Source organism: Microcaecilia unicolor, chromosome 5, assembly GCF_901765095.1.
Source record: "Microcaecilia unicolor chromosome 5, aMicUni1.1, whole genome shotgun sequence".
Taxonomy (NCBI): domain Eukaryota; kingdom Metazoa; phylum Chordata; class Amphibia; order Gymnophiona; family Siphonopidae; genus Microcaecilia; species Microcaecilia unicolor.
Window position 1 is genome coordinate 352,031,989 of NC_044035.1, and position 27,692 is coordinate 352,059,680.

Sequence of the window (27,692 nt, forward strand, 5' to 3'; positions counted from 1 at the left end):
CAATGATGTCACTTCCTGTTTCTTCGCTGGTGCAGCAGGGACATGGTAGAGGAAAGCCTGCAGGGCTGGCGCAGGTTGCCTACACGCTGCTTGGAGGTAGACCGGGGGAGCCAGGGTTTCCAGAGAGAGGTGGGCAGAGGGGCGGGGTGGGGAGAGAGGAGCACATGCCAGGCGGAGGGGGATAAAGATGATAATATATGGGGCAGAGATGAAGGGAAAGGCTTAAAAAAAACTGTAGAGTATGTACAGGGGTGGGGTGGGAAGGGCCCACCCACCTTAACTTGGGACCCACCCGAAATGGAAGGTCTGGGTACACTCCTGCTGTACAGAAGTTACTACAGCCCAGGGAAAGGCCCACCCCCCTGAAACTGTTGGTTATATTTTGAAGGAGGAAACAGATACACGGGCACCACACGTAGATCTTTGCTGAAAACACTGCTTGCCCCTGTTATAATTCAACGACTCTCACATCCTGAAAAAAAAATACACAAACCAAGCCGTAAGACAGCCAACGCACAGAATGAAGTAAAACTACACAAGAGCAGGGTAAGGGATTGGTCAGAGCGCTTTATCGAATACTGACAACACACAACAGAGTAATGCAGCAAAGACATCACTTAGAATTAAGACTAGCTGGTATTGCTTCATTTAAAAATAAATACAGGAGTTAGAAACTGCAAAATTAAATTAGTAAAACAAAACCTATAACTAGGAGGAACAAAACAAAATAAAATACTGGACTGTAACACGATCTAGATTATTTTTGTTGAAATCAACGTTTCAAAAGGTATCACAGGACCTTCTCAGGAAAAGGATCCACATTCCAGCAGTACTGTCTAGGACCCTTTGGTGACAAATCTTGTGCTTTTCTGAGCAAGTGGTTCAAGGCAGTGGTAGGCCTGTTGGTCGGGCATTTATCAATGAGGAAGATGCCTCAGGGGTCAACTGGTTTCAACAGCTCAAGTGCCAGTAGAACATTAACATGAATGAAGCAGCTCTGAAGGTCTCAGGTCCTAAATATATCCAGTTACAGAGTGAGAGAGAGGGGCTAGGCCAGTCCTGCATTTCTGACCACCCCCCTGCCTGCTACATTCTGGGATCAGCAGAGCTAATTTCAACATGGTAGAAACAGGGGTCACATATCCCACAATGCATTGGGATGGAAGATGAGAAACCAGGGCTGATCCAAATGTCTCTTTCCTTCAGCAGCTCTGGCGACCAGAGCAGGTTCAGTTCACGTGCTGTAGAGCAGTCAGTCAACGAGGCCACCGCAAAGGGACCATCACTTCTTCCCTACACACAGAAGCTGATAAGTTACTGCTCCTGCTTCAGCTTCCGAGTACAGACAGTGATCAGCTGACGCCACAGAACTTTGTAGAAAAACGGCTTGGTCCAAGAAACAACACAAACCAGGAAGAATGCACTGGACCCTCATCCCAAGCTGTATACTGACTCTGAAAGCGAGTTTGTGCTGTAGAAAAACTCAAAAACATTTACAGTGTGAGCTGCGTGAACAGTCTTCTAAACTCCAACACCAATCTTGTGCTTGTAGGCTGCTGGACACTCACACATGTGGATAAACATAAGCTCTTTTCTGTATAGCCATCAGGACCAGGTCTGCGCTCCTTGCTACCACTAGAAGTGCGAGGTTCCTCACACTTGCCCTGTAGATCACAAGGGAGCACAAACTCCAACCCAACAGCGTAACAGAAGAAACTGGTCCTAAACAGTTATGTGGTTTTTTTTGTGTTTTTTTTTTTTGCTGTGAAGTACAGCTATAGCTATATAGCATATCATCAATTTATGAGACCTTTAGATTTGTAACAGCATTTTGCATTTCACACTACATCACAAAAACCAGCTGGGATGAAGTATAGCACATGACCTAATCACATTTAAAGAACATTTCCTGCATATTTCAAAAAGTCCTCCGAGAGCTGCCATGGCAATATATAGTATCAGTAACAAGGGGAATGAGTACGAATGGACAGTCCAAACTTGAGCCATGATTCACCTCTCTATCTGTAAGATGACATTTTCCAGAATAGCAGTTGCAAACATGGTATCAACATTTTCGCTTCTGTATTTTGTTTTCAAAATATTTATTCTAGCAAGTCCTTGTGGAACATTTCTTTTCTTTGCATAAAAAAGAAAAGTTATAATTGAATCTATCCAGGCAAAGGAGTCAAAGTATGGGTCGTGACTCTGAGTCACAGGTCAGCTCAGTGCAGTCGGGCCACGAGAACCTCGTTGCTTCAAATGTAGCAGATCTCTGCACAGACGGTGGGGTGGGGGGGGGGGGGGGATCAGGCCTAACTTCTCTGTTTGCATTTGCTGGATACAGCATGAAGGGAGGAAGACTTTTGCCTTGGCCTCCCCCCGCCTCAATGCTTTAGTTCAGAGGAGTGTTGTTCTGTCTTCTCTAGTGATTTTAAATACAAGGACGGTTGAGGAACGAGGGAATTGAATTATGTTGACAGAAGGGCTTTCTTCTCCACTTCCTGCAGGAGGTGCTGAGCTGCCCGATGGCTTGATTGGACAGGCTGTTTTGTCCCTGAAAGCCTTAAACAAGTTTTGGGATTGTCCTGTTGGGCCAACAAATTCTTCCTTTTATTCCTCTTGGCTTACGACTGTTGAGGTACCGCTTCCAGCAGCTTCTGACATAGCACAGTGGTTGATACTGCTCACCGGAGGGAGGGGGGAGACACAAAAAGAAGGTTTTCAGTATAAACATCAGTTATCCTGAAATAAGCATCAGCAAAATACAGTAAACGCAACGTGGTCCAGGAACCTACAGAACACGGGGTCACAAGGGGAGATCCGATCGCAAAGCTGGTCACATTCCTTGCCAAAATGACAAGCTGAGGGCTTAGAGGCCCTTTTGCTAAGCTGCCCTCGTAAATGGGCTTACCACGCCCTAACATGGGACTTTTCCTCCCGCACACTAAGCCCAGTTCTAGCATGGTTGTTGAATTTCTGGCCATGTTCTAATCTTAACATTAATGCACAACCACTTAAAAGAAATTTACACATAGAAACATGACGGCAGATAAAGGCCAAATGACCCATCCAGTCTGCCCATCCTCTGTAACCCCTAATTCTTCCTGTTCCTAAGCGATCCCACGTGTGCACTTACCACGTCATGGTTAGGAGGCATTAAGGGCTCGCACATTAACACTGTTATTCAGTTAGCGCATGGTAAGGACCAAGGGTGTAGCTAAGTTGGGCCACGGGGGCCTGGGCCCCCATAAATTTGGCCCTGGACCCCCCTGCCGACGACCCTCTCGACCCCCCGCTCCCGCCGTCAACCCGCCGTCGCCTACCTTTGCTAGCGGGGGACCCCAACCCCAGCCAGCCGAAGGTCCTCTTTTTCCTTTGTTCTGTTTCTGAGTCTGACATCCTGACGTCAGACTCAGAAACAGAATGAAGAAGAGGACCTCGCCTGACGGGGGTTGGGGTCCTCCGCCAGCAAAGGTAGGCGACGGCGGGGGAGGGTTGGCGACGGGGGGGGGGGGTCGAGAGGGTCGTCTGCAGGGGGGGGAGGTCTAAGTTGGTGGTGGTGGTGTTGGCTAAAATGTGCCCCCTCACTTCGGGCTCTGGACCCCCCTCCCGCCGAAGTCTGGCTACGCCCCTGGTAAGGACTAGCTGAATATTGCTTCCACACCCCTTCCAAAAAACCCCCAAAACTACCACATGCTTATGAAGGAGTGGAACGCCGAACACTACCCGAATACTGCTGAACAACAGGACAACCTCATGTTTTGTGCCTACTGATGGACGTATACTTATGCACTCTACCTCTGCTTTTGGCTGTTTAGCCACACCTTATTACTGCACTGGACATTTGTGCCTTATCCAGTTTTACTGTTTACTAACCAAGAAGGTTGTTGTTTACTAATGTAAGGACAGAATGCAGGACTATTAGACATATAGCTTGTAACAGTAGTTTGCAAGGCCTATACAAGACCAGCTTGCATGTAGCAACGCGACCTTGGAGGGTGCTGACACCCCCTGCATTCCTGAGCCGAACCTTATCTCCTGTGCTAGAAAGGAGCATTGTGTGTGTGTGAAGAATAAGCTGCTAAGTTTCGTTTTTCTTGCCAGTATCATTTCAGTGTTATGACGTGAGTATGTACTGGGACTACAATTTTGTACTGTAAGAACTACAAAAGTTTACTGCGCATGCCAGTTGTGATGTGTAAGGGGCCAAATGCGCAGGCCCAGTAGGGAAGTATAAATGTAAGTGTCAGATGATTTATGACACACAGTGTCCCGAGACTACTCGGTGCTGTTCACTTGCTAGCAATAAAGTTGCCTTGTTTGGAACCAAAGTTTGCCTTTCGTCTCCTGATTTCCCACCTGTTTCATTGGCGACCCAGATGGGACAGAAGTAGAAAGGGGAATCGGATTATATTCTTCCCCTCCCCCACTGTGGTCGGGTCAGGTTATCGATCCCCACCCGAGAAGCTGGTGAGTGGCCACCGCTGATTTCAGCGTCCATCTCCCGGAGGAGGGTCGATCAACTCCGCCTGACTGTAGAGGGGCTGTGTGGTTCCGGCAAGGCACCTTTTCTATTTCAGAAAGAAGCGTACGACGGCGCAGCCTGCGACCCCGGCGGACAGGCGAGTATACTCTACGTAGTGACCGGCCCAGTAAGGACCGAAGAAGAGGCGTGATCACCCTCTTTTAGCCAGTGACTAATACGGACTATTGGTATCCGACTAGGTCCCGAAACTCACTAGGCTCCGGCGACGAAACCGAGCGGCGAACGGGAGGGTTTCTTGTGGCGTATGAAAGTGTGTGAATGGGCTTGCAGTTCCAGGCCGGGCGACCGCGTCCTGGTCAGGCCGAGTGTTGACCCTTTTGTGTCTGGTGGAACGAGACCCCTTACTCCTCCACCGCCCCTTCCCCCTTTGTCCGTCACCTGTCCTTTGGCACTCAGGTTAGGATGGGCGGGGGTGGGTCTTCACCGTTAGACTTAATGACGGAACACTTTAGCGAAGTGTTCGACCAAGATAAATGTAGCAGGGCCGGGATGATACAGAGATGTCAATTTATGTGGCCAGGGCTAGGAATTGCCGGATGGCCCCCGGGAGGGTCATTCGAGTATGAAAAAGTGGCGGCGGTCATGAATATTGTTATAGTTGAGGGAAACCCAGGCTGTCCCGAGGACATCCCATACATAGAAGCGTGGTTGGATGTAGTCCGGGACCCGCCGGCTTGGGCCCAACGGAAGGTAGAAAAGGCCGCCCTCATGGTGGTAAAGCAGAGAAAGGGCCGGAAAACTAAACTTAAGGCCCTGCCGACCCATGCCTTCGCCCTCCAAAGCTCGGCAACCGCTGCCGTTCAGAAGGCCGCAGGGCCCGCCCCCATACGGCCTACCGCCCCTAGCGCTGAAGCCACTGAGACCACGCCCCCTGCTACCATTGGTAAGGTAGGAGCTACGCCCAGTACGACCAACACACTTTCTAGAATGAAACCCCCAAAGGAAACCCTAGGGAAAGTTCAGGGTTTGCCCAAAAAGAAGCCTCCGAAGGCCCCGATTCTTGCTACGGCGGAAGCATACGAAGACGACATCGCGCCACCGCCGTATGCCCCGATATACCCCGACATCGCGAGCCTGGAGGAGGGCCCGGATAACGCTGAGGCTTCCGGGTCAGAGTCGGAGGCTGGAGAGACGTCCCGTCCAGACTCACCTGAGTCACCGGGCCCCGCAACCATACGGAAGAGTAAACGGGTTGTGAAGAACATTACTCGGTTCCCCCAATCGAGTCCGCGCAACGCCCTCCCTTCGAGCAGGAAAGAGGGAGCCACTAACCTATTCCCAGTTCGACAATCCACCACCTATACCCCTAACCCGGCGGAAGGGGGGGGGCCAGCCCATTGAATCAACAGTTTATAGCCACGTTCCCTTCTCAAGTGCCGACCTGTATAACTGGAAATTGCATGGGCCGTCCTACGACCAGAAACCCGAGCAGTTGGTGGAGCTGGTGGAAGGCATTATATACAGTTATAATCCGACTTGGGGGGACCTTAGGCAGTTGAGCGCCCACATCCTGACTACTGAAGAACGCCGCCTTTTACAACAAAATATGGAGCAAGCTGTCCGGGATGCGAACCCCACCCATGCCAACTTACAGAATCTAATAGAGACGGAGGCGCCCCTCGCTGCTCCTGCGTGGGACTGGACCTCCTCCCTAACTAGCTGGTTGCCAACCTCCGGGAGCCTGCAAGGCCTCCTTGTCATGGGTGGCCTGTTTCTATTGTCCTGTTTACTAATTCCTTTATCTCTTCCCTTAGTTTTCAGGTGTCTCCGCTCCACCATGGAAAGCATCGCTGACCGCCGTGCTGCTGCCCAACTTATGGCTCTCCAGATGTACTCTCCCATTCCCCAGTCTGATGAAGCTGACGATGAAGCACCTTGTGGCTGATGTGCACTTTGAACCCCCTGAGTCACTTCATGGGCCATTACCCTTGTGCCAGCAAAAGACCGGCTACAAAGGGGGGGGGACTCCTCTAGGGACCCTCCGTCTCAACCCCGGCGAAGCAACCAACGGCTGCGCAAGGGCTTAGGGCTCGCTTGTTGCCTCCCTCGCTGACTATCCTTGTCCTCTCTTTCCTTTTCAGGATTCATGGAGGTGCGGTTCATGGAGGTGATACTCTCCACCTAGATGGATGTTCAAGTATCAAAAGGGGGGAATGAAGGAGTGGAACGCCGAACACTACCCGAATACTGCTGAACAACAGGACAACCTCATGTTTTGTGCCTACTGATGGACGTATACTTATGCACTCTACCTCTGCTTTTGGCTGTTTAGCCACACCTTATTACTGCACTGGACATTTGTGCCTTATCCAGTTTTACTGTTTACTAACCAAGAAGGTTGTTGTTTACTAATGTAAGGACAGAATGCAGGACTATTAGACATATAGCTTGTAACAGTAGTTTGCAAGGCCTATACAAGACCAGCTTGCATGTAGCAACGCGACCTTGGAGGGTGCTGACACCCCCTGCATTCCTGAGCCGAACCTTATCTCCTGTGCTAGAAAGGAGCATTGTGTGTGTGTGAAGAATAAGCTGCTAAGTTTCGTTTTTCTTGCCAGTATCATTTCAGTGTTATGACGTGAGTATGTACTGGGACTACAATTTTGTACTGTAAGAACTACAAAAGTTTACTGCGCATGCCAGTTGTGATGTGTAAGGGGCCAAATGCGCAGGCCCAGTAGGGAAGTATAAATGTAAGTGTCAGATGATTTATGACACACAGTGTCCCGAGACTACTCGGTGCTGTTCACTTGCTAGCAATAAAGTTGCCTTGTTTGGAACCAAAGTTTGCCTTTCGTCTCCTGATTTCCCACCTGTTTCACTTACAGCATGCAAATGGCAAAAGCCAGAACGCTTTAGTGCGACCTGAATGAGGTCATCTTTCCTGCATTAAGCGTGCATTAGCGATTTACATAAGAGAGCCCCTTAGAGAGGTGCAGTAACGTTTTGCCATCTGTAAGTGTTAGGCGGTGAGAGTCTGCTAGGTACGGATGGGGAGAGGGATCTTGGGGTGATAGTATCTGAGGATCTGAAGGCAACGAAACAGTGTGACAAGGCGGTGGCCATAGCTAGAAGGTTACTAGGCTGTATAGAGAGAGGTGTGACCAGCAGAAGAAAAGGTGTTGATGCCCCAAGTCGTTGGTGAGGCCCCACCTGGAGTATTGTGTTCAGTTTTGGAGGCCGTATCTTGCTAAGGATGTAAAAAGAATTGAAGCGGTGCAAAGAAAAGCTACGAGGATGGTATGGGATTTGCGTTACAAGACGTATGAGGAGAGACTTGCGGACCTGAACATGTATACCCTGGAGGAAAGAAGGAACAGGGGTGATATGATACAGACGTTCAAATATTTGAAAGGTATTAATCCGCAAACAAACCTTTTCCGGAGATGGGAAGGCGGTAGAACGAGAGGGCATGAAATGAGATCGAAGGGGGGCAGACTGAAGAAAAATGAGAGAGTGGTGGATGCTTGGAATGCCCTCCCGCGGGAGGTGGTGGAGATGAAAACGGTAACGGAATTCAAACATGCGTGGGATAAACATAAAGGAATCCTGTGCAGAAGGAAGGGATCCTCAGGAGCTTAGCCTAGAATGGGTGGCAGAGCTGGTGGTTGGGAGGCGGGGCTAGTGCTGGGCAGACTTAAACGGTCTGTGCCAGGGCTGGTGGTTGGGAGGCGGGACTAGTGCTGGGCAGACTTATACGGTCTGTGCCAGAGCCGGTGGTGGGAGGCAGGGATAGTGCTGGGCAGATTTATACGGTCTGTGCCAGAGCTGGTGGTGGGAGGCGGGGTTGGTGGTTGGGAGGCGGGGATAGTGCTGGGCAGACTTATACGGTCTGTGCCCTGAAGAGGACAGTACAAATAAAAAAGTAGCACATATGAATTTATCTTCTTGGGCAGACTGGATGGACCGTGCAGGTCTTTTTCTGCCGTCATCTACTATGTTACTATGTAAGGCCTTTGATACTAAATCTAATTTGAAGGTTACCCTATAAAAGGGCCAGGGAGGAAGGTATTAACCAGGGGCAGACAGAGAGTGGTTTGGGCCCTGGGCAATGAGGACCACTGCTCCCCCCCATGGTCCTGCTGTCCCCCTCTTCCCCTGCCACTGATCTGTTTCTTTGGTCCTGCAGTTAAAATTGGTCATCTATGGAACTTTCCTCTGCCATGGCCTATGCTTGTGGAACAAGGAAGTGACATCAGAAGAGGGCGGGCTGCAGCAGAGGGAAGTTCCGGCATCAGCAGCAGATGGTCGATTTAGCTGCCAGTGACCCCACCTGAGAAGTGGGGGGGGGGATCTCGCTCTCGGTGGAGAAAGACGTTGCACACTGGGCATGTGAGAGGGAGGTACTGCCTCACCCCACCACCCCCACCCTGGGCCCTCACACCCATATAGTCAGTCCTCCCCTGGTATTAACTTGGAAGAAACTTGTTACAGAACAAAACATGTTAATTTATAATTTACAAGAAACAGCCCAAAGCAGCGTACACCAGTGTTTCACAAGTCGGCCCTGGAGTAACCCCCGCCAGTCAGATTTTCAGAATATCCACAATGAATATGCATGAAACTGATTTGCATACATTGCCTCCATTCTACGCAAACCTCTTTCATGCTGAAAACCTGACCGACAGGGGGTACTCCAGGACTGACTTGGGAAACACTGGTGTACACCATCACCAAAAATACAAGAGCCACGGTTAACGGAAATCACTCTAGTGAGGCAGTGACCATGGGATCTCTCAGGGCCCTGTGGTAGATCAAACTCTGTGATAGCCATTAGCAGCACTGCACAAGGACTCGAGGGAAAGCGTGTTTGCATGGGACACAAAAAAAAAACAAAAACGTAAATGGACAGGTAGGGCTGAAAAAAGTGAAATTAGCCTTTAAAAAAAGCTCAAAGAACCTTCTGCTCAGTGTGCTGCTGCGGCTAGGAAAGCGAATAGAATGTTGGGTGTTATTAGGAAGGGTATGGAGTCCAGGTGTACGGATGTTATAATGCCGTTGTATCGCTCCATGGTGCGACCGCACCTGGAGTATTGTGTTCAGTACTGGTCTCCGTATCTCAAAAAAGATATAGTAGAATTAGAAAAGGTACAGCGAAGGGCGACGAAAATGATAGTGGGGATGGGACGACTTTCCTATGAAGAGAGGCTGAGAAGGCTAGGGCTTTTCAGCTTGGAGAAGAGACGGCTGAGGGGAGATATGATAGAAGTGTATAAAATAATGAGTGGAATGGATCGGGTGGATGTGAAGCGACTGTTCACGCTATCCAAAAATACTAGGACTAGAGGGCATGAGTTGAAGCTACAGTGTGGTAAATTTAAAACGAATCGGAGAAAATTTTTCTTCACCCAACGTGTAATTAGACTCTGGAATTCGTTGCCGGAGAACGTGGTACGGGCGGTTAGCTTGACGGAGTTTAAAAAGGGGTTAGATAGATTCCTAAAGGACAAGTCCATAGACCGCTATTAAATGGACTTGGAAAAATTCCGCATTTTTAGGTATAACTTGTCTGGAATGTTTTTACGTTTGGGGAGCGTGCCAGGTGCCCTTGACCTGGATTGGCCACTGTCGGTGACAGGATGCTGGGCTAGATGGACCTTTGGTCTTTCCCAGTATGGCACTACTTATGTACTTATGTAATGGTTAAGGACTGGATGGCTATGAATTGATTTTTAAAAAAGTGTAAAATTATGTATCTGGAGAGCAAAAATCCATTAGCAGGACAAGAACTGGAAAATATTTTTAAAAAGAAACCCGAGAGTAATTATTTTGGAGGAAGACCAAAAAGGGAAGACCGGGTGAAATCAGCTGTATCAAACTTCCAGGAACAGAAGACAAGCTCAAGCAGCAGAGGTCCAGCTGGGTCAGTGCCGATGGCTAAGGACGCACGATTTACTTCTCAGAGTAGCTGTGAGAATTGAAATCCCTGGTCTTCCATGGAAGAGTCTCCATCGCCAAGACCTAAGTTTGCCCTGCGATGACTGGCTAAAAATGCCAACCTTTCCACACCAGAGATGGCCTGCACGTCTTTCTGAAGTGTTACGACTGGAACTGGAACAATATAAATGAAATGCTGACAGTGTCACTCCGAGAAGAGGTTTCCAGTGTGTGGTAGGTATTGTTTTACACAAGGAGGTGATTGCTTGCCATGCTTCCTCTGGAATAACAGATCAGGGCCAGCAGGAGGCCCCACCTTCCATTCCAAAGGAAGCCCATTCAGGTTTTTAATGTTTATTTTATGCTATAAGTATCTATCTCAGGTCATGGTTTTTTTTTAAATTATTGGATATGTTGGTTGTAAGCTACCCAGAATCAGGGGCGTAGCCAGATACCCAATTTTGGGTGGGCCTGGGCCTTTAGATTGTAAGCTCTCTTGAGCAGGGACTGTCCTTCCCCATGTTTAAACTTGTACAGCGCTGCATAACCCTGGCAGCGCTATAGAAATGCTAAGTAGTAGTAGTAGTAGTAGTAAGATGGCTGGGCAGAACTCTGCCTTGACCCACAAGTGATTTGGTCTCTCCCTCTCTCGTCTGTATACTATGTGGTCTCTCAAATATCCCCTCCTCTCCTGCATACCTTTTAAATAGCAGATTTTCACCGGCAGCGAGCAGCAACTAATACACACTGCTCATGTTGGCCCCACAGCCTTCCCTCTGATGCAACTTCCTGTTTCCACATAGGCGGGAATACATCAGGGGGAAGTATGTGGGGCCGGTGAAACCAGTGTATCAGTCACTGCTCACTGCAGGTGAAGATCTGCTATTTACATGGTATGCAGGAGGGACGGTTGTTGGGAGTTTTTGGCTGGTGGGGCTTGGGGATCTCTGCCAGCCACATCATAGGTGTGCTGCTACTGGGTGGGCCCGAGCCCAAAGTGGGTGGGCCTGGGCCCATCCGGGGCCACCCTTGGCTACGCCACTGCCCAGAATTGTAGGTGCAGGATAGAACATTTTTTAAAAATAATACATTGTTTAAAGAAGAAAGGTACCAGTGACCTGGCAAAATATCGTCACCATTCATCTGGGCGTGAACGCCGCAAAGTACTTACAGATGCCCTGGCGAATCCACTTGGGTTTCGATTTCCACCAAACCCCAAAGTAGTAAACCGGGATCCCAGTCAAGATGATACCAAAGCCAATGGCACATTCCACTGGAGTCATCCAGAAGGAGACGACAATGAGGAAGATGCAAGCCAGGATGAAGAAGATGGGCAGAAGAATGTTTAGCTAGAGGAGGAAGAAAAGATATGCCGTTAAGCAGGGGAGTCACTGTAAGCTCCACGGGCCCAAGCAGCCAATCTTGGCTCTCACAGCATCACGAGAATGAGCCTGGGATTTCCCAAGCTCCAGTGCTGGACATCCGAGTCTGGATGGGTCATTAATACTCTCATCAATGACATTTCCCACTAATTCTATAACCATGCACTCACATTTTCATGCTTACTGCCCAAAAATTGGGTGCTTAGCTGATAAGTTAACTGGCAAATTAGGTGCTAATTGGCACTAAAACAATAACTGGAGATATTTGGAGTTCACTGGCACTAATTCGCAGTCGCACGTACTAACTGCGCAGTTGCTATTCTAGAATCTAAGCGTCCAAAAGCTATAATGCGTAACTGCAAGGGATCATGCAGGTGAGAGGTCAAGGGTGCGCCATGCGCTAAGATTCTAGAATAATGTCTGTCACGCACGCAGCTGTAACATTTATTCGCAGTCATTTACACCAGCCACCGATACGGCATAAGCAGCCACGCCTAAATGTTGGCAAAGCTGTCTTATGTAGTATTCCGTAAGGGCAATAACATGCATAATTGCCGATACAGAATTTGCGCTTACAGCATAGCGTCATAGTGCTTCTATTTCAGTCAGGGCTGCTGAGGGGGGAGGAGACCAAATTCCCCGGGCCCAGCATCCAAGGGGGGGGCCCGGCGCCAGGGTCTCTCTCTCTCTCTCCTGCTCCTGATGGGACCTGGGTGATTGCGTCCCGACAAGAGCAGGAGAGAAAACTCCGGTACTGGGCCCCCGCTGGAGGCTGGGGAGGAGCAGACACAGCAGGACTTCGGGCCAGGGCCCCCACCCCTAGGCCACGCCAACAGAAGAGGTCTTCCTCCAGCGCTGCTCATGCTCAGTTTTGAAACGAAGCATGCGCGACGCGAGAGAAAAAGCAGCCACAGGGGCAGGGCAGGCAATGCGTCCGAGTGAACAGCAGAGCCTCGGAATCCCCACCAGCCAAGGAATTTGGGGTTGCGGTGGGGAGTGGCAGCGGCCCTGCCCCGTATCAGTCTCTTGGCGGCCCTGATTTCAGTAGCTTTTCAGGCTGTCACATTTGTCTCTAGAGAAACACATCTGATGCCTAGGAAGCTGGGATAAGATATTGAAGCAATTAATAAAGGTTCCTTCTTCTGATGGAAACCATCTGGTCCTGTGATAGCCTAAAAGACAGTGATCCACAAGATCAACACCTACAGGATGGGAAAGACACATTAAGTTTGCCACCCAAGGAAGAGCCTGTTTCAAGGTTCATAGTGTGAGACCCGGTGCAGCCAATCTGCTCTTTCACTACCAGTTTTCTTTTGTGTAGCCCTGGTGGTGTTACAGACATGCTCAGTACCAGAAATAAAAAGCTCACTGGACAGTGTGTACTAGAGAAAGCATTGTGTCTATCCAGTGAAAGTTATAAATCATCCTTTAATGAAATCAAGTTATAAAAAGGGGAGCTTGTCGTTAACAATATAATCCTTCCTCCCAGCTCTCTTCCTGCAGGTATTAACCTCCTCGCCCACATTGTCCTTGTCATACAGCCCCTCATCCCTGTCTCGTTGGGCATGAGAAGGTGAAATACGCCTCCTTCACCCCTCACCTTGATGGGTCTGTGCAGCTCAGGGCTTTTGTAACGTAGCCACATCATGCCGATGATCGCCAGCGCCACACACAACCAGTTGAAGAAACTGAAGAAGTTGATCACCGAGAAGATGTCTTTAGAGAAGGCGTAGAGCAGGGTCATGGCACACTGTGGACGACAGGAAAGCAACAGCAGGAGCTCAGACAACAGGGTGAAACTCAAGGGACTTGTATTTCTAGAAAAATACTAGCATCTCCGCCCCTCCCCTCCCCCCCCCCCCAAACTCAGTGTAACACAAGACCATGAGCAATGACATCTAGAGAAGGGAAGACTTCCCATGGCATATACCAGCCTGAAACAAGTTAAGAGGCTCTCTGTGGACCTCCCAGGAGGGCTCACGTAGCCAAGCCAGAGGGCTATACATCTTCTTAAGGCCCTCAAATAACTTGAGATAAGTGCTCTTGGTTATTATGTTTATACACGAACATCTTGATGACTGTTTTTCAATAAAAATAAGGAAATGAGCAACCCAATGCATTCGGTGACCCGATGAAGAGGCTAAGTGAGCCATGAGTCGCCGTCGAGTCAGTGCTTTTGGTTTGGCGTTGGGTATATGTTGTTATAACGCAGGAAATAACGGCAGCAGGAGAAAAAAAAACAAGACAAATCATCCCATTCGATCGGCCCAGCCATGTGCCGTCTGCACTACCAAAGGCACCTCCCAGCAAAAGACCTTTCCCTATCCAGAACAATCTTTTATCCTCCACTTTTCATCTCCACCATCCTGGGCCCATTTAGCAGATACGTGGATGATAAAACAATATTTATTAAAAATAGGTGGAAATAAAATTAGAAAGCCCGACACAGGCCGTGTTTCGCTCAACTGGGCTGCATCAGGGGCTACAAGACAAACAATTATATACACATTAATAACTTAAAATTTAAAATGTAATCTCAGCTAATAACACTAAACACCATAAAAAGACATATAAATCAAATAAGTAAAATATCATCAAATCATATTTTATAAGAGTTTTTTTTTAATTCTAAAGATTATTTCAGGTATTGTAATATGTATCCAATCCATATTTAAGGTCATTTATGACATAAATATGATTATATTGTGGTATATATGTACATACTAGTAAAAAAGCCCCGTTTCTGATGCAAATGAAACGGGGGCTAGCAAGGTTTTCTTCAGAGTGTGCATGTGGGAGTGTGTGTGTCCCAGCCTTCTGCCCTTTCTCCCTTCCCCTGTGCTCTCTGTCCCCCCCCCCCCCCCCAGTCCTTCAGTGTTACGTTTCCTGCTGTGTTTGTTTGTGTTACAGAGAGAGTGAAGGCGTCTGCCCTCTACCCCTCCCTTCTCCAGTCCTTCACTGTTACAAAGAGAGCGATTTCGTGCTGTGCTGTGTTTTCCTTCACTGTGTTACAGAGAGAGCGAGGGCGGGGCAGACACTCATGGGGAAACCGGATATCTCTGCTGCTTCACACTTCCGGCTGGAGGCTTCATTAGAACGTTGGTGCTGCCTTTTATATATAGAGATGATTTGATGATATTTTACTTATTTGATTTTTATGTCTTTTCATGGTGTTTAGTGTTATTAGCTGAGATTACATTTTAAATTATTAATGTGTATATAATTGTTTGTCTTGTAGCCCCTGATGCAGCTCAGTTGGGCGAAACACGGCCTGTGTCGGGCTTTCTAATTTTATTTCCACCTATTTTTAACTTCACAAACATTTTTCATTGAGAACTCCACAAAATACACAGTCTCGTTTATCACAGTATTAACAACCAATATATACCAATCGTAACAAAATGTAAGTGTACAACCATTCTCGAATTTTCCTTTTTCTCTTCCATATTATTAACCCTCCCCCCCCCCCCCTTTTTGCTTTAACGTTGTTATATCGAAGACAGGCCAAAATAAAGTTTCACATTAAACTGCACCTCATTTAAACATTCAATGTATGCAACAGCGTCTCAAAGGCTAACCCCTCTTCAGTTTGTCCATCCTTTCCTTCCCTCTCCCCAAATCCAACAATCTACAAACTCTAGTTTATTAATCGGAGAGTTATATCAAGAGAGAGAAAGAGAGATAGGAAACCCAAAACATGCCCAAACCGCAAATTATGTTTCACTTTGCCAGACTCCACCTATTTTTAATAAATATTGTTTTATCATCCACGTATCTGCTTTGGTTGTTTTCCATAAGTTTGCAGATCGGTTAAGCTGTGGTTTTCTTGGACTTTTCCCATTTAGCTCCCTGCAGCACCTGATGCTGTGGCCATTACAAAAGCAACCCCCCTACCCTCTGTCTCTCAGCGCATACTGTCAAGACCCTGGCACAGTCATGGCAGCCGTGTCCGCCGGAGTCCCTGGTACTAGAGAGCTGGAGAAAACAGATTTAGTAAAACTCAGTGTAAGCCTGATCTAGCGGGGAAGCGAAACGCACAGAAGTGTCACTAGAGAATGATGGATTCATAGCGATACATTAACACTGTGAACTGGGTGAGCTGGACTTTGAAGGCACTTACTGTAAAAATCAGGGATGGAACTGGTGTCAGGAGCCGGGGGTGAATCATGGCCAGAAGAGATGGCAGGTGACCCTCCCGGGCACCCACAAAGAACAATCTGAAAGGAAAAGCAAGCGGCTCCTTCTTTACTGTGGCATACAAGGGGTTAAATTTGTGCTCGACATACAGAAGAGAAAGATGCAACAAGCTCCAGACCCGACCCCAAGTTCAACAAGCATTATCTTTCCTTTCTGAGCACACTACCAGAACCCTCTTATCACCTCTCGCTTAGACTATTGCAACTTGCTTCTCACAGGTCTCCCACTTAGCCATCTCTCTCCTCTTCAATCTGTTCAAAATTCTGCTGCACGACTAATATTCCGCCAGTGTCGTTATGCTCATATTAGCCCTCTCCTCAAGTCACTTCACTGGCTTCCTATCCGTTTCCGCATACAGTTCAAACTCCTCTTATTGACCTATAAGTGCATTCACTCTGCAGCTCCTCAGTACCTCTCCACTCTCATCTCTCCCTACATTCCTCCCCAGAAACTCCGTTTCTCTAGGTAAATCTCTCTTATTTGCACCCTTCTCCTCCACTGCTAACTCCAGACTCCGTTCCTTTTATCTTGCTGCACCATATGCCTGGAATAGGCTTCCTGAGCCGGTCCGTCAAGCTCCATCTCTGGCAGTCTTCAAATCTAGACTGAAAGGCCACCTTTTTGATGCTGCTTTTAACTCCTAACCCTTATTCACTTGTTCAGAACCCTTATTTTATCATCCTCACTTTAATATTCTCTTATCCCTTATTTGTCCTGTTTGTCTGTCCTAATTAGATTGTAAGCTCTGTCGAGCAGGGACTGTCTCTTCATGTTCAAGTGTACAGCGCTGCGTACGTCTAGTAGCGCTATAGAAATGATAAGTAGTAGTAGTGTTTGGGATTCTGGAATGTTGCTACTCTTTGTCCTTATCCCTTATGTGTGTTGTTTGTTGTTTTGTTACATTTGTACCCCGCGCTTTCCCACTCATGGCAGGCTCAATGCGGCAGGCAATGGAGGGTTAAGTGACTTGCCCAGAGTCACAAGGAGCTGCCTGTGCCGGGAATCGAACTCAGTTCCTGAGGACCAAAGTCCACCACCCTAACCACTAGGCCACTCCTGTTTGTCTGTCCTGATTAGATTGTAAGCTCTGTGGAGCAGGGACTGTCTCTTCATGTTCAAGTGTACAGCGCTGCGTACGTCTAGTAGCGCTATAGAAATGATAAGTAGTAGTAGTGTTTGGGATTCTGGAATGTTGCTACTCTTTGGGATTCTGCATGGAATCTTGCTACTCTTTGGGATTCCGGAATCTTGCTACTCTTTGTCCTTATCCCTTATGTGTGTTGTTTGTTGTTTTGTTACATTTGTACCCCGCGCTTTCCCACTCATGGCAGGCTCAATGCGGCAGGCAATGGAGGGTTAAGTGACTTGCCCAGAGTCACAAGGAGCTGCCTGTGCCGGGAATCGAACTCAGTTCCTGAGGACCAAAGTCCACCACCCTAACCACTAGGCCACTCCTGTTTGTCTGTCCTGATTAGATTGTAAGCTCTGTGGAGCAGGGACTGTCTCTTCATGTTCAAGTGTACAGCGCTGCGTACGTCTAGTAGCGCTATAGAAATGATAAGTAGTAGTAGTGTTTGGGATTCTGCATGGAATCTTGCTACTCTTTGGGATTCCGGAATCTTGCTACTCTTTGTCCTTATCCCTTATGTGTGTTGTTTTGTTACATTTGTACCCCGCGCTTTCCCACTCATGGCAGGCTCAATGCAGCTTACATGGGGCAATGGAGGGTTAAGTGACTTGCCCAGAGTCACAAGGAGCTGCCTGTGCCGGGAATCGAACTCAGTTCCTGAGGACCAAAGTCCACCACCCTAACCACTAGGCCACTCCTGTTTGTCTGTCCTGATTAGATTGTAAGCTCTGTGGAGCAGGGACTGTCTCTTCATGTTCAAGTGTACAGCGCTGCGTACGTCTAGTAGCGCTATAGAAATGATAAGTAGTAGTAGTTAACCACCAGCGTGCACCCCTCCTTCAAGCCCATCGCTCCTTGTACAACTGAGCGAGTCAGTTTCCCCTTTCAGATGCCTAAAAATAGGTGGGAAAATGTGGGATATAAATGTAACAAATAAATAAACTGTGAGCTAGTTGGGGTGGGGGATGAGGGAATCGTGTAACAGGAAACAGTAGCAAAGCAGCCCCCAGGGCACAGGCATTTGGGAACCCACAGCCTCATTTACCCAGGGGAAGAATTTCAGCTGGGCATCGAATGGGCTGAATTCCCTAAGTTACTGTGATTTGCAAAATCCTACAATCTGATTGGTTCCTAAATCCAAGCAGTCCACCAGAAGCCCTGAATGTACTGACGTGGCCTAGTGGTTACAGCCAGGGTTCAAACCCTTCCTCTGCCAATGACACACCTGTAAGAGCAGTTCTGTAAAGGGCACCGATTGGGTCCTATGAAACTGGCATACTACTGGCATGGCATCAGTGGCGTAGCTAGGTGGGGCCACAGGGGCCTGGCCCCCCCCCAAAGTTCATCTGGATTTGCTGGTGGGGTCCCCAACCCCTGCCAGCTGAAGCCTTGTCCAGCGCCCGTCTCCGGCACCGCCACGTTCCCTTCCCTGCTCGCTCTTCCACCTCATCTCCTACACACTCCTTTTAGTGAAATTGGGTTTCTCTTAAAGGAGCATGCAGGACATGAGGAGGAAGAGAGAGCAGGGCAGGGAACGTGGCGGCGCTGGAGGCTTCAGCTGGCGGGGGTTGGGGACCCCTGTCAGCCAAAGGTATTTGCTGCTGTGGGGTGCGGCAGGTCGGTGGGGGGGAGCGGCTATGCGGCAGACTAAAATGTGCCCCCCCCACCTCAGGCTCTGGCCCCCTCCCACCATGAGGTCTGGCTACGTCCCTGGCATTAATAGCAAAAGCGCTGTACCCAGTGGGTGGAGTGAGGGAATGTCATGGGCGTTCCATCTAGCAACACAATCACATCTGATAGTATCAGATGCACATTGCAAGGTGCACTTCCATGGGCCAGCTTATACCTGCCATTCACCTGCCGTAAGCTGTCCCGCCTACGCTTCAGCATGCCAAAGCGGGTTTCACTTCTATTCTATAATGGGTTAGCTGCACCTTAATGGAGTAGCTTAGTGGTTAGTGCAGTGGACTTTGATCCTGGCGAAGTGGGTTCAATTCCCACTGCAGCTCCTTGTGACTCTGGGCAAGTCACTTAACCCTCCATTGCCCCTGGTACAAATTAAGTACCTGAATATATGTAAACCGCTTTGAATGTAGTTGCAAAAACCACAGAAAGGCAGTATATCAAGTCCCATTTCCCTTAATTCCATTATAGAACTGGTGCTGTGCATGCCTCTTTGTCACGTCTACACTTAGTGCAGCGGCCGGGGAACCGGGTTCGATTCCCACTGCAGCTCCTTGTGACTAGGCAAGTCACTTAACCCTCCATTGTCCCAGGTACAAATAAGTACCTGTATATAATATGTAAACCTCTTTGACTGTAACCACAGAAAGGAAGTACATCAAATGCCATCCCCTTTCCCCTTTGTAGAGCTGCCCCCACTGTGGCACTGGCCAAGTCAAATCTCCCACTGTCTCAGGTACCCCACTTAGACCTAAGTTGTATAAGAATGTTCTGGTAGCTTCTGAGGGGAAGAAAGTTTTAGCTGTCTCCCAGGTCACTAACTCCAAAGCATGCTGGGACCTGCGGTAGCGTTTGTGAGCTGTACTGCACATGAAGCTTGGATTTCTCTTAAATCCCATCACCGAGTCATGCCAATGTTAAAGCAATTAAGATTTTATTCCCAGTTCGGGTCTTCCTGGGTCAGCTGGTGGTACTGCAGAGGCCGTGCTCACAGCCTTTGGGGGAGTCCATCATTGCTCGATGGTGACACCTAGTGGTCAGAGTTAGGGTCCAGGCTTAGAGGGTTCCAGAAGGCTCCGGGCACTGTTCCCTCTAGGCTGAGTGGGAGTCCTCCATCTACAAGTCCTGCCAGTGGGGGTCGCTGGTTCAGTACCACATTTTCAATAGGGAGGACAGGCAAGCTCTGTAGGACTCCAGGGAACCGGTTGAAAACATAATATTAAAACACCCCCCCCTCCCGCTTAGAGGGAACAGTGGCTCTAGCTAGTTACAACTGAAGGCTCCTGGCACCACAGGCCAGTGCCGATTCAGATGAAAAACCAAAACAAAAGGAAGCTGCCAGGCAAGGAGAACCCAAATCAATCCTATTACACTCCTATATATTATAATGAGAGTTGTAGACCCTGGGCCCTGTATTAATGGTAGTGCTGGTCAAGTACATTCCAGAAGGGGCCCCATCTTTCCTCTCAATAGCTGATGTGGAAATCTAGCAGTGCAGGCCTGGGCCTTGCTGCCTGTGCCTACGTTTCACGACACCTGCGTCTCTGTCAAAGGACACTGGCTCAGGGGCCCTGTGATGGGGAACAGTGGTCCTTACCTGGAAGAGGTGAAGAGGGAGCCATTCACAGACCCAAAGCAGGATAGGCCAACGAAGACAGGAATGATCCAGGCCATCACGCCCAAGTGATAATTACCAAAATCCTAAAAGTTACACAGTTGGTTAGTACAGCAGCTCCCACACTATGGAGTCACAGACTCATCTAGTGAGCTTGCAAGTGGCTCCTGGTGACACTTAATTAAATACTTCCGCAAGACCGGCTTTTGGGGTGAGCAACGTGGTGGAGGCGGGGACCGAGCAACGAAGCAGGCCAGGGTTGATAACAACAATATAATGACTGATCAGCTTTTATCTAGAGAGTCTCCCTGGCAGAAAATACTTTCTAACACTCCACGTACAGCCTATGCTGGGGCTGTGGGGGGCCTGCAACACTGGCCCCACATGCGACAAGAAGCTGTGGAGGGCGAGCCTTCCTGCGCTGGAGGTGGACTGCATGCAGGGTGGGGCCCTTCCTATATGAAAGATATAAAAAAATGGTGCTCTTAAAGGAAACATGCAGTCTGTACACCTATCTCTGCCCCCAAGAATGTAAACTTGGGGGGGGGGGGGGAAATCTCTATTTTTGTTTCACATTACTTTTAATATACTTTATTTTGTAAACTGCTGCCATGTGGTGGTATATTAAAAAAAAAAAAAAAAAAGGATGAAACATGGTCATCTTTTGAGACTTCCCAGGAATCAAGGGCCCACAGTATGTTTGCTATAAAGGGATCAGTTTGCTCCTGTTTGCCCCACCATGACATGTGCAGTATTATGTTCTAATGCAGTGCTTCTCAACCCAGTCCTCAGGGATTCTCAGGATATTCACAATGAATATGGATGAGACAGATTTACGTACCCAGGAGGTAGCGCATGCAAATCTCTCTCTCTCATATGCATATTCATTGTGAAGATCTGGCTGGATGTGCCCCCCGAGGATTGGGTTGAGAAACACAGCTCTAGTGTGTAAGATCCTGGAGGAGAAGGATGTCAGCCAAGGATTGAAGTCCCAGAACAAAAGTACCCAGGACGCTATAGGAAGGTGTAAGACCAACTGCAAAGATTCTGGGTTTGCCATTTGCTAGATATCTGGACAGTGCGACTCAAGATTGAGAGAGATGATCAGATGGAGTAGGAAGTTCAGAAAGAGGAAATAAGCTGAAGAGGGAGCAGATGGAGAAGGGGTTGGTTGGCAGGGGAGTACATCATAATTGTTTAAACACAGATTATTCAATGCTAGTGTACAATACTACAAGCTTAGAAACACAATTTAATATTTGTACAAGTCTTTCCAACTTTCATTGGGTTGGAAAGAGTAACAGCAAAATTAGAGAAGGAGTGACGCCAGTGGTTCCCAAACTTGGTCCTGGAGGCACCCCACAGCCAGTCAGGTTTTCAGGATATCTACAAGGAATATTCATGAAAGAGATCTGCTTGCAGTGGAGGCAGCGCCTGCATATCTGTCTCATGAATATTCATTATAGGTATCCTGAAAACCTGACTGGCTGGGGTGCCTCCAAGATCAAGTTTGAGAACCACTGGATTAAAGCCTTGCAAGTGACCATGTTTGTTAATCTGTTCGTGAGCCCTTGAGTAGGCTTAGGAAGGATCTTGGCCAAGGCCTAGGGTGGACCAAACAGGTGCTACACAAACCCACAGCCTCAAAGCCCTGCACACTCAGGACACTCAACCAGCACCAGCAGAAAAGGGAGATAGACCACTCAGGCAGGTCTCACGGCCGAACAGGAACCCACTCGTACAGAGTCCAAGTGTACGGGTCTCACGGCCGATCTGGAACCGAGTCACACACTAGGGAAGGGAAAAATAACAATGAGGGGTCCCAGGAGGGACTGGAGCACAAGCAACGCACACAACGCTAGCTAGACACAAGGGAAGGGCGACAGACAAGAAGCTGGCAGGTACCGGCTATGACCAGGGGAAGAGAAAGCCAAGGACAGAATGGGACTCAAGACTCTTTAAAAGCGAAGCTCCACAGGTACACTCTAAGCTCTACCATACAGCACACAAATACACTAGGCTGTGCCACACAGCACCCAAGGGAAAAGGGAAGCCACCTATAAGAATACACAGGACTATGCCACTCAGCACTCAAGGGAATCCACACACAAGAGTACACAAGGCTGTGCACAGAGTCAAATAACAGATACTAGAGATAAAGATAAAAGCAAGCAAACATGGAAAGCTGCCTTACACACACCCAACAGATAAAGAGCAAAGCTTACAAGAATCAGGAGCCAACCACAGCAAAGAGTTAACGCAGGCTAAAGGGAAGAACTGCCTTTAACACTCAAGTCAGGAAGAAGAAGGGCTTACACTGCAGACAAAGGGTTAAAGCTAACAAAGGAAAAACACAAACAATGTTCTTACCAGAACTTAGCAGCACCCACAGGTGCACAGGAGCACGGTAATCAAGGAAAGCAGCTAAGCAAGGGAAGCAAACAAGCATACGCTGGGAATAACCCGCACACAGAGACAGAGTACCCACAGGTGCACAGGAGCAAGGTAATCAGGGCAAGCAGCTAAGCTAGGGAAACAAACGAAAATACGCTGGGAACAACCAGCACACAGAAAAGCTACGAGCAACAAGGAGAGAGTAAGTAAACTCCTACAAAGCACGGTGTGCTACTAGCACAAACAGAGAGAAGGAAACAGGCTTCAGATGACAGGAATCAAACGCTAAAGCATAGACTGAAGGGAGAGGTAGGATTAAGCAGATCTGACCTCTGGTCAACTCAATCCCTAACAGGCCACTCAGAAGCGAGACCCAGTCATTCTCTTGTCTGTCTTAGCAGAATCATAACAATGTTATCACCAGATTCGTAGAATCAGGGCTCCAGGTGCTCGGCAAGTGCAGGTGAGGAGGAACAGGCCAGGTATTAGATAAGCACGACTGCTTTACAAAAAGCAGGAGGGGGGCTTTCCGCAGTGTACTACGCACATAACCAAGGTTCATATGTCAATCTCACCACAGCAACAGCTTCAGAATTCAGCATCTCGTCCGTCGTCAGGGTGGTGAAATACGCCAGGTTGGTCAGCACATACACCAGGGTGACTATCGGCAGGGAGATAATGATGGCCCGAGGCAGGTTCCTGTTAAACAAACCAAGAGGTGACGGGAAGCCCTGTCACAGGATCCTTCCTTTGCTGAGCCTTAAAAAAAAGCATCACCTATATCTAAAAACTTGCTGGCGACAGGCACTCTTCATGGCACACACCACGCTTCAACCTGGAGGGCCCACAGGGAAAGTACAATTAAAAAAAAAATTTTTTTTTAATTATTCTATGCATGGCAGGAATTTGCACAGATTAAGACTCTCTCCTTTTCTGGAACATTCTCTGGAATTTATTAAGTTTAGGCACTGCCTTTTTTTTTTCTAGGGATGACTATCCATGGCTCCACCCCTTAAGGCGCAGGATGACTATCCATGGCTCCACCCCTACAGCAGTCATGCCCTTGTCACTGGCAACGCAACATATAAAAAGGCAGCACTGCAAACATTACACCAGCCCCTAGAATAACATGTATAGAACGTTTGTACGTTTGGGAATCTCGCCAGGTGCCCTTGGCCTGGATTGGCCGCTGTCGTGGACAGAATGCTGGGCTCAATGGACCCTTGGTCTTTTCCCAGTGTGGCATTACTTATGTACTTATGTCCTCTACTTGGCTCACTTTTATTACATAGAGCAGTGATTTAACCTATTGTGATGTCATAGTGGCTCATTCCACCAATAAGAGCCAACCTCATTAGTGATGTCACAATGGCTTGATTGTATAGAATGTTTGTACGTTTGGGAAGCTCGCCAGGTGCCCTTGGCCTGGATTGGCCGCTGTCGTGGACAGAATGCTGGGCTCAATGGACCCTTGGTCTTTTCCCAGTGTGGCATTACTTATGTACTTATGTCCTCTACTTGGCTCACTTTTATTACATGGAGCAGTGATTTAACCTATTGTGATGTCATAGTGGCTCATTCCACCAATAAGAGCCAACCTCATTAGTGATGTCACAATGGCTTGATTGTATAGAATGTTTGTACGTTTGGGAAGCTCGCCAGGTGCCCTTGGCCTGGATTGGCCGCTGTCGTAGACAGGATGCTGGGCTCGATGGACCCTTGGTCTTTTCCCAGTGTGGCATTACTTATGTACCAAATCATCTCTTACTGGGAAAACAGAAAAGGATTTTCTACATGGAAACTACATATCAGCAGAATATCTCATCTCGGACACAGAACATAATATTACACAGCTTTAAAACATCAATATACATCAGAACTACAATTACAAGAAATGCCACTTGCTGCTACGACCTGGCGAGGAGCACAGCTGGGATCAATTTAAGGCAACAAAAAGCACATCTACCTGATGGATTTGGGTCATTCAGGGAAAGGCTGAGCCAGTCTTGGCTTTACCTTCATTGCATACAGAGGGGGTAAAACCAGAACTGGTTCAGATTGCTCCTAATGACCTGGAGCTGACTGAAAGCTCACAAGTTTTTTCAGATTTAAACTACAGCTAAAAGGAAGCAAATTATTAAGGGCTGCAGGGTCATCTGGTCTAAACACAACTGCTCAAACCTTTCGGAGACACAATTGTGGCCTATTAAAGCAGAGACTGGTAAGTGCCACCTTAAAAAAATGTGCTTATACCATTTAAGGAAGTGCAGTAATACGTACATGCAGCCTGTGGGAGCCTAGAACAGCTGAACCAGGAAGGTGGTGACCTTTCAACCTGAAGGTGACAGGTTTGAGGCTGGCTTGTGTATGACTGGAAAAAACACTTGCTAAGAGACTTTTAATAAAATCTTTAATTGGATGGGTGGGACATTTTTAGAAGGCAGGAAGTAAAGACGCCAGTAAGGACAGAAATCGTTCTGTCTTGCCTCATCTCTCCCGGGGGTGGGTTGGGGGCATTAGAGACATTACAGTTAAAGAAAGGAAGACCTATATACCGTATTTTTCGGACTATAAGACACACCGGACCATAAGACGCACCTAGGTTTTGAGGGAAATAGGAAAAAAAAAATTTTCCTTTTTCCCTCCTCTAAAACCTAGGTGCTCCGGTGCATCTTGTCCGAGTTCGGGATCGCCCTCCCCCCGGCCCTGTCACCACTTCTCCCTACTCACGTCACGCGATCTTCCCTGGTGGTCTAGTGACGTCGGGGCAGGAAAGAGCCCCCTCTTTCCTGCCCAGCGCGCTGCTCTCCGTCCTCCTGTATGCTGCCTGACGGTCTCGGCGAGATTCAAAATGGCCGCCGAGAATTGAAGTCTCGGCGGCCATTTTGAATCTCGCTGAGACCGTCAGGCTGCATACAGGAGGACGGAGAGCAGCACGCTGGGCAGGAAAGAGGGGGCTCTTTCCTGCCCCGACGTCACTAGACCACCAGGGAAGATCGCGTGAGTAGGGAGAAGTGGTGACAGGGCCGGGGGGAGGGCGATCCCGAACTCAGGGGGAGGGCGGGAGGGAGGGAAATCTCTACCTTCGGACTATAAGACGCACCCCCCATTTTCCTCCCAAATTTGGGGGGAAAAAAGTGCGTCTTATAGTCCGAAAAATACAGTACATCAGTGCAGAGAGGAAAACCAGAAAAAGCAGTTCAGCACACCATCTTCTGCCCAACGCACTTACTTACTTGTACGGATCGATCATTTCCTCCGTAACAAAATTCAAATAGTTCCTAGAAAGCAAAGTAAGACAAATTATTTCATTTACTGGACTTCTGCCCTGCCTCATCATGAAACACACCCAAAGCTGATTGAACTAAGAACACAAGACATAAGCATAAAATCAGCAAATATTTACAATTAAAAAAAAAAAGCTTATAACATTAAATCATCCACAGCCCATACATAAATTTGCAATGTAATTAAAACAAGTCATTTGGGGAACCTTTTACTAAACCGTGTGAAGCATTTAATCTGTGGTTATCACGTGGTTACTGCTAGTACAGAGCTGCCTTAAGGGGTCTTGCGATATTTTATTTTTTTTATTTGTTACATTTGTATCCCACATTTTTCCACCTATTTGTAGGCTCAATGTGGCTTACATAGTACCAGAGAGGCGTTTGCAGACTCCGGTGTGAACAAATACAAAGTGATGTTGTGGTAAGATAAAGTTCATGTGGCACAGCCTCATTAGGGAATCGGAGAACGGAAGAGTTGAGTCATGTCCATTACGTACTTTAGTTTTGTTGTGTTGCAGAGATCAGTCATTTATGTTGGATCGGTAGGGTATGCCTTTTTAAACAGGTTAGTTTTTAATGTTTTCCGGAAGTTTAGGTGATCGTACGTAGTTTTCAAGGCTTTTGGTAATGCGTTCCACAGTTGTGTGCTAATGTAGGAAAAACTGGATGCGTAGGTTGATTTGTATTTGAGTCCTTTGCAGCTTGGGTAGTGCAGATTTAGGTACGTTCGTGTTGATTCGGATGTGTTTCTAGTTGGTAGGTCGATCAAGTCTGTCATGTATCCCGGGGCTTCACCGTAGATAAATTTGTGAACCAGAGTGCAGATTGTGAAAAACTACACTGGCTCCCAATCAAAGAACGCATTGCTTTCAAAGAGGGGTTTTGCGCTTTCAAATCGTGTATTTCCGAAGATGAGCCTAGCTGCTGTGTTTTGAGCGGTCTGAAGTTTCTTTAAGGTTTGTTCTTTACATCCCGCATAGATTCCATTGCAGTAGTCTACATGGCTTAGTACCAGGTTGCGAAATGTTTCCCTCGGGAAGAATTGCTTCACGCGTTTGAGCTTCCACATTGAGTGGAACATTTTCTTTGTCGTGGATGTCACTTGGCTCTCTAGTGTTAAGTAGCGGTCCATTGTAACGCCAAGGATTTTCAGGCTGTCTGAGATAGGGAGGGTGTAATCTGGGGTGTTGATGATTGTTGTCCGCGCTGTGTTGGGACGAGAGGATGAGTGTGTTTTTTCTTTGTTGAGTTTTAGTTGAAATGCATTAGCCCAAGAGTCCATGATGTTCAAGCTGTTCTTGATTTCGTTGATGATGATTTCTGTCAGGTTAGATTTATAAGGAATGTATATTATGACATCGCCTGCATAGATGAAAGGGTTAAAGCCTCGGTTGGATAAGGACTTGCCTAGTGGGGTCATCATTAGGTTGAAGAGGATCGGTGATAGCGGTGATCCTTGTGGTACTCCACAGTCTGCTTTCCACGGCGATGATATGTTTTGAGTTTGATTTTACTTTGATTTTATCAGTTACAGCGCGGTAAACGGGCGTAATGGGCGTTTTGTGTCAGGAAGTGTGGCGTG

The 27,692-nt window shown here is 47.9% G+C and overlaps 1 protein-coding gene across 2 annotated transcripts in view; it reads right to left on the minus strand.

The window, feature by feature from the left end:
* The window catches only part of SLC7A5 (solute carrier family 7 member 5), a 71,155-nt gene that overhangs the window by 18,003 nt on the left and 25,460 nt on the right, over positions 1–27,692 (minus strand). Inside the window, exons 4-10 of one of the 2 annotated variants that reach the window (XR_003942260.1) lie at positions 26,060–26,104; positions 23,399–23,522; positions 20,412–20,515; positions 15,926–16,022; positions 13,406–13,555; positions 11,595–11,772; positions 1,967–2,680 (exon numbers count right to left, since the gene is read on the minus strand). Coding sequence is in view for 1 of the 2 variants with exons in the window: in XM_030204568.1 (XP_030060428.1) it covers positions 2,625–2,680; positions 11,595–11,772; positions 13,406–13,555; positions 15,926–16,022; positions 20,412–20,515; positions 23,399–23,522; positions 26,060–26,104 (754 nt within the window). In the remaining variant the exon portion in view is untranslated. Of the gene's footprint in view, positions 1–547; positions 2,681–11,594; positions 11,773–13,405; positions 13,556–15,925; positions 16,023–20,411; positions 20,516–23,398; positions 23,523–26,059; positions 26,105–27,692 lie in introns of those variants that run through there. The other variant, XM_030204568.1, reaches the window with a different exon arrangement.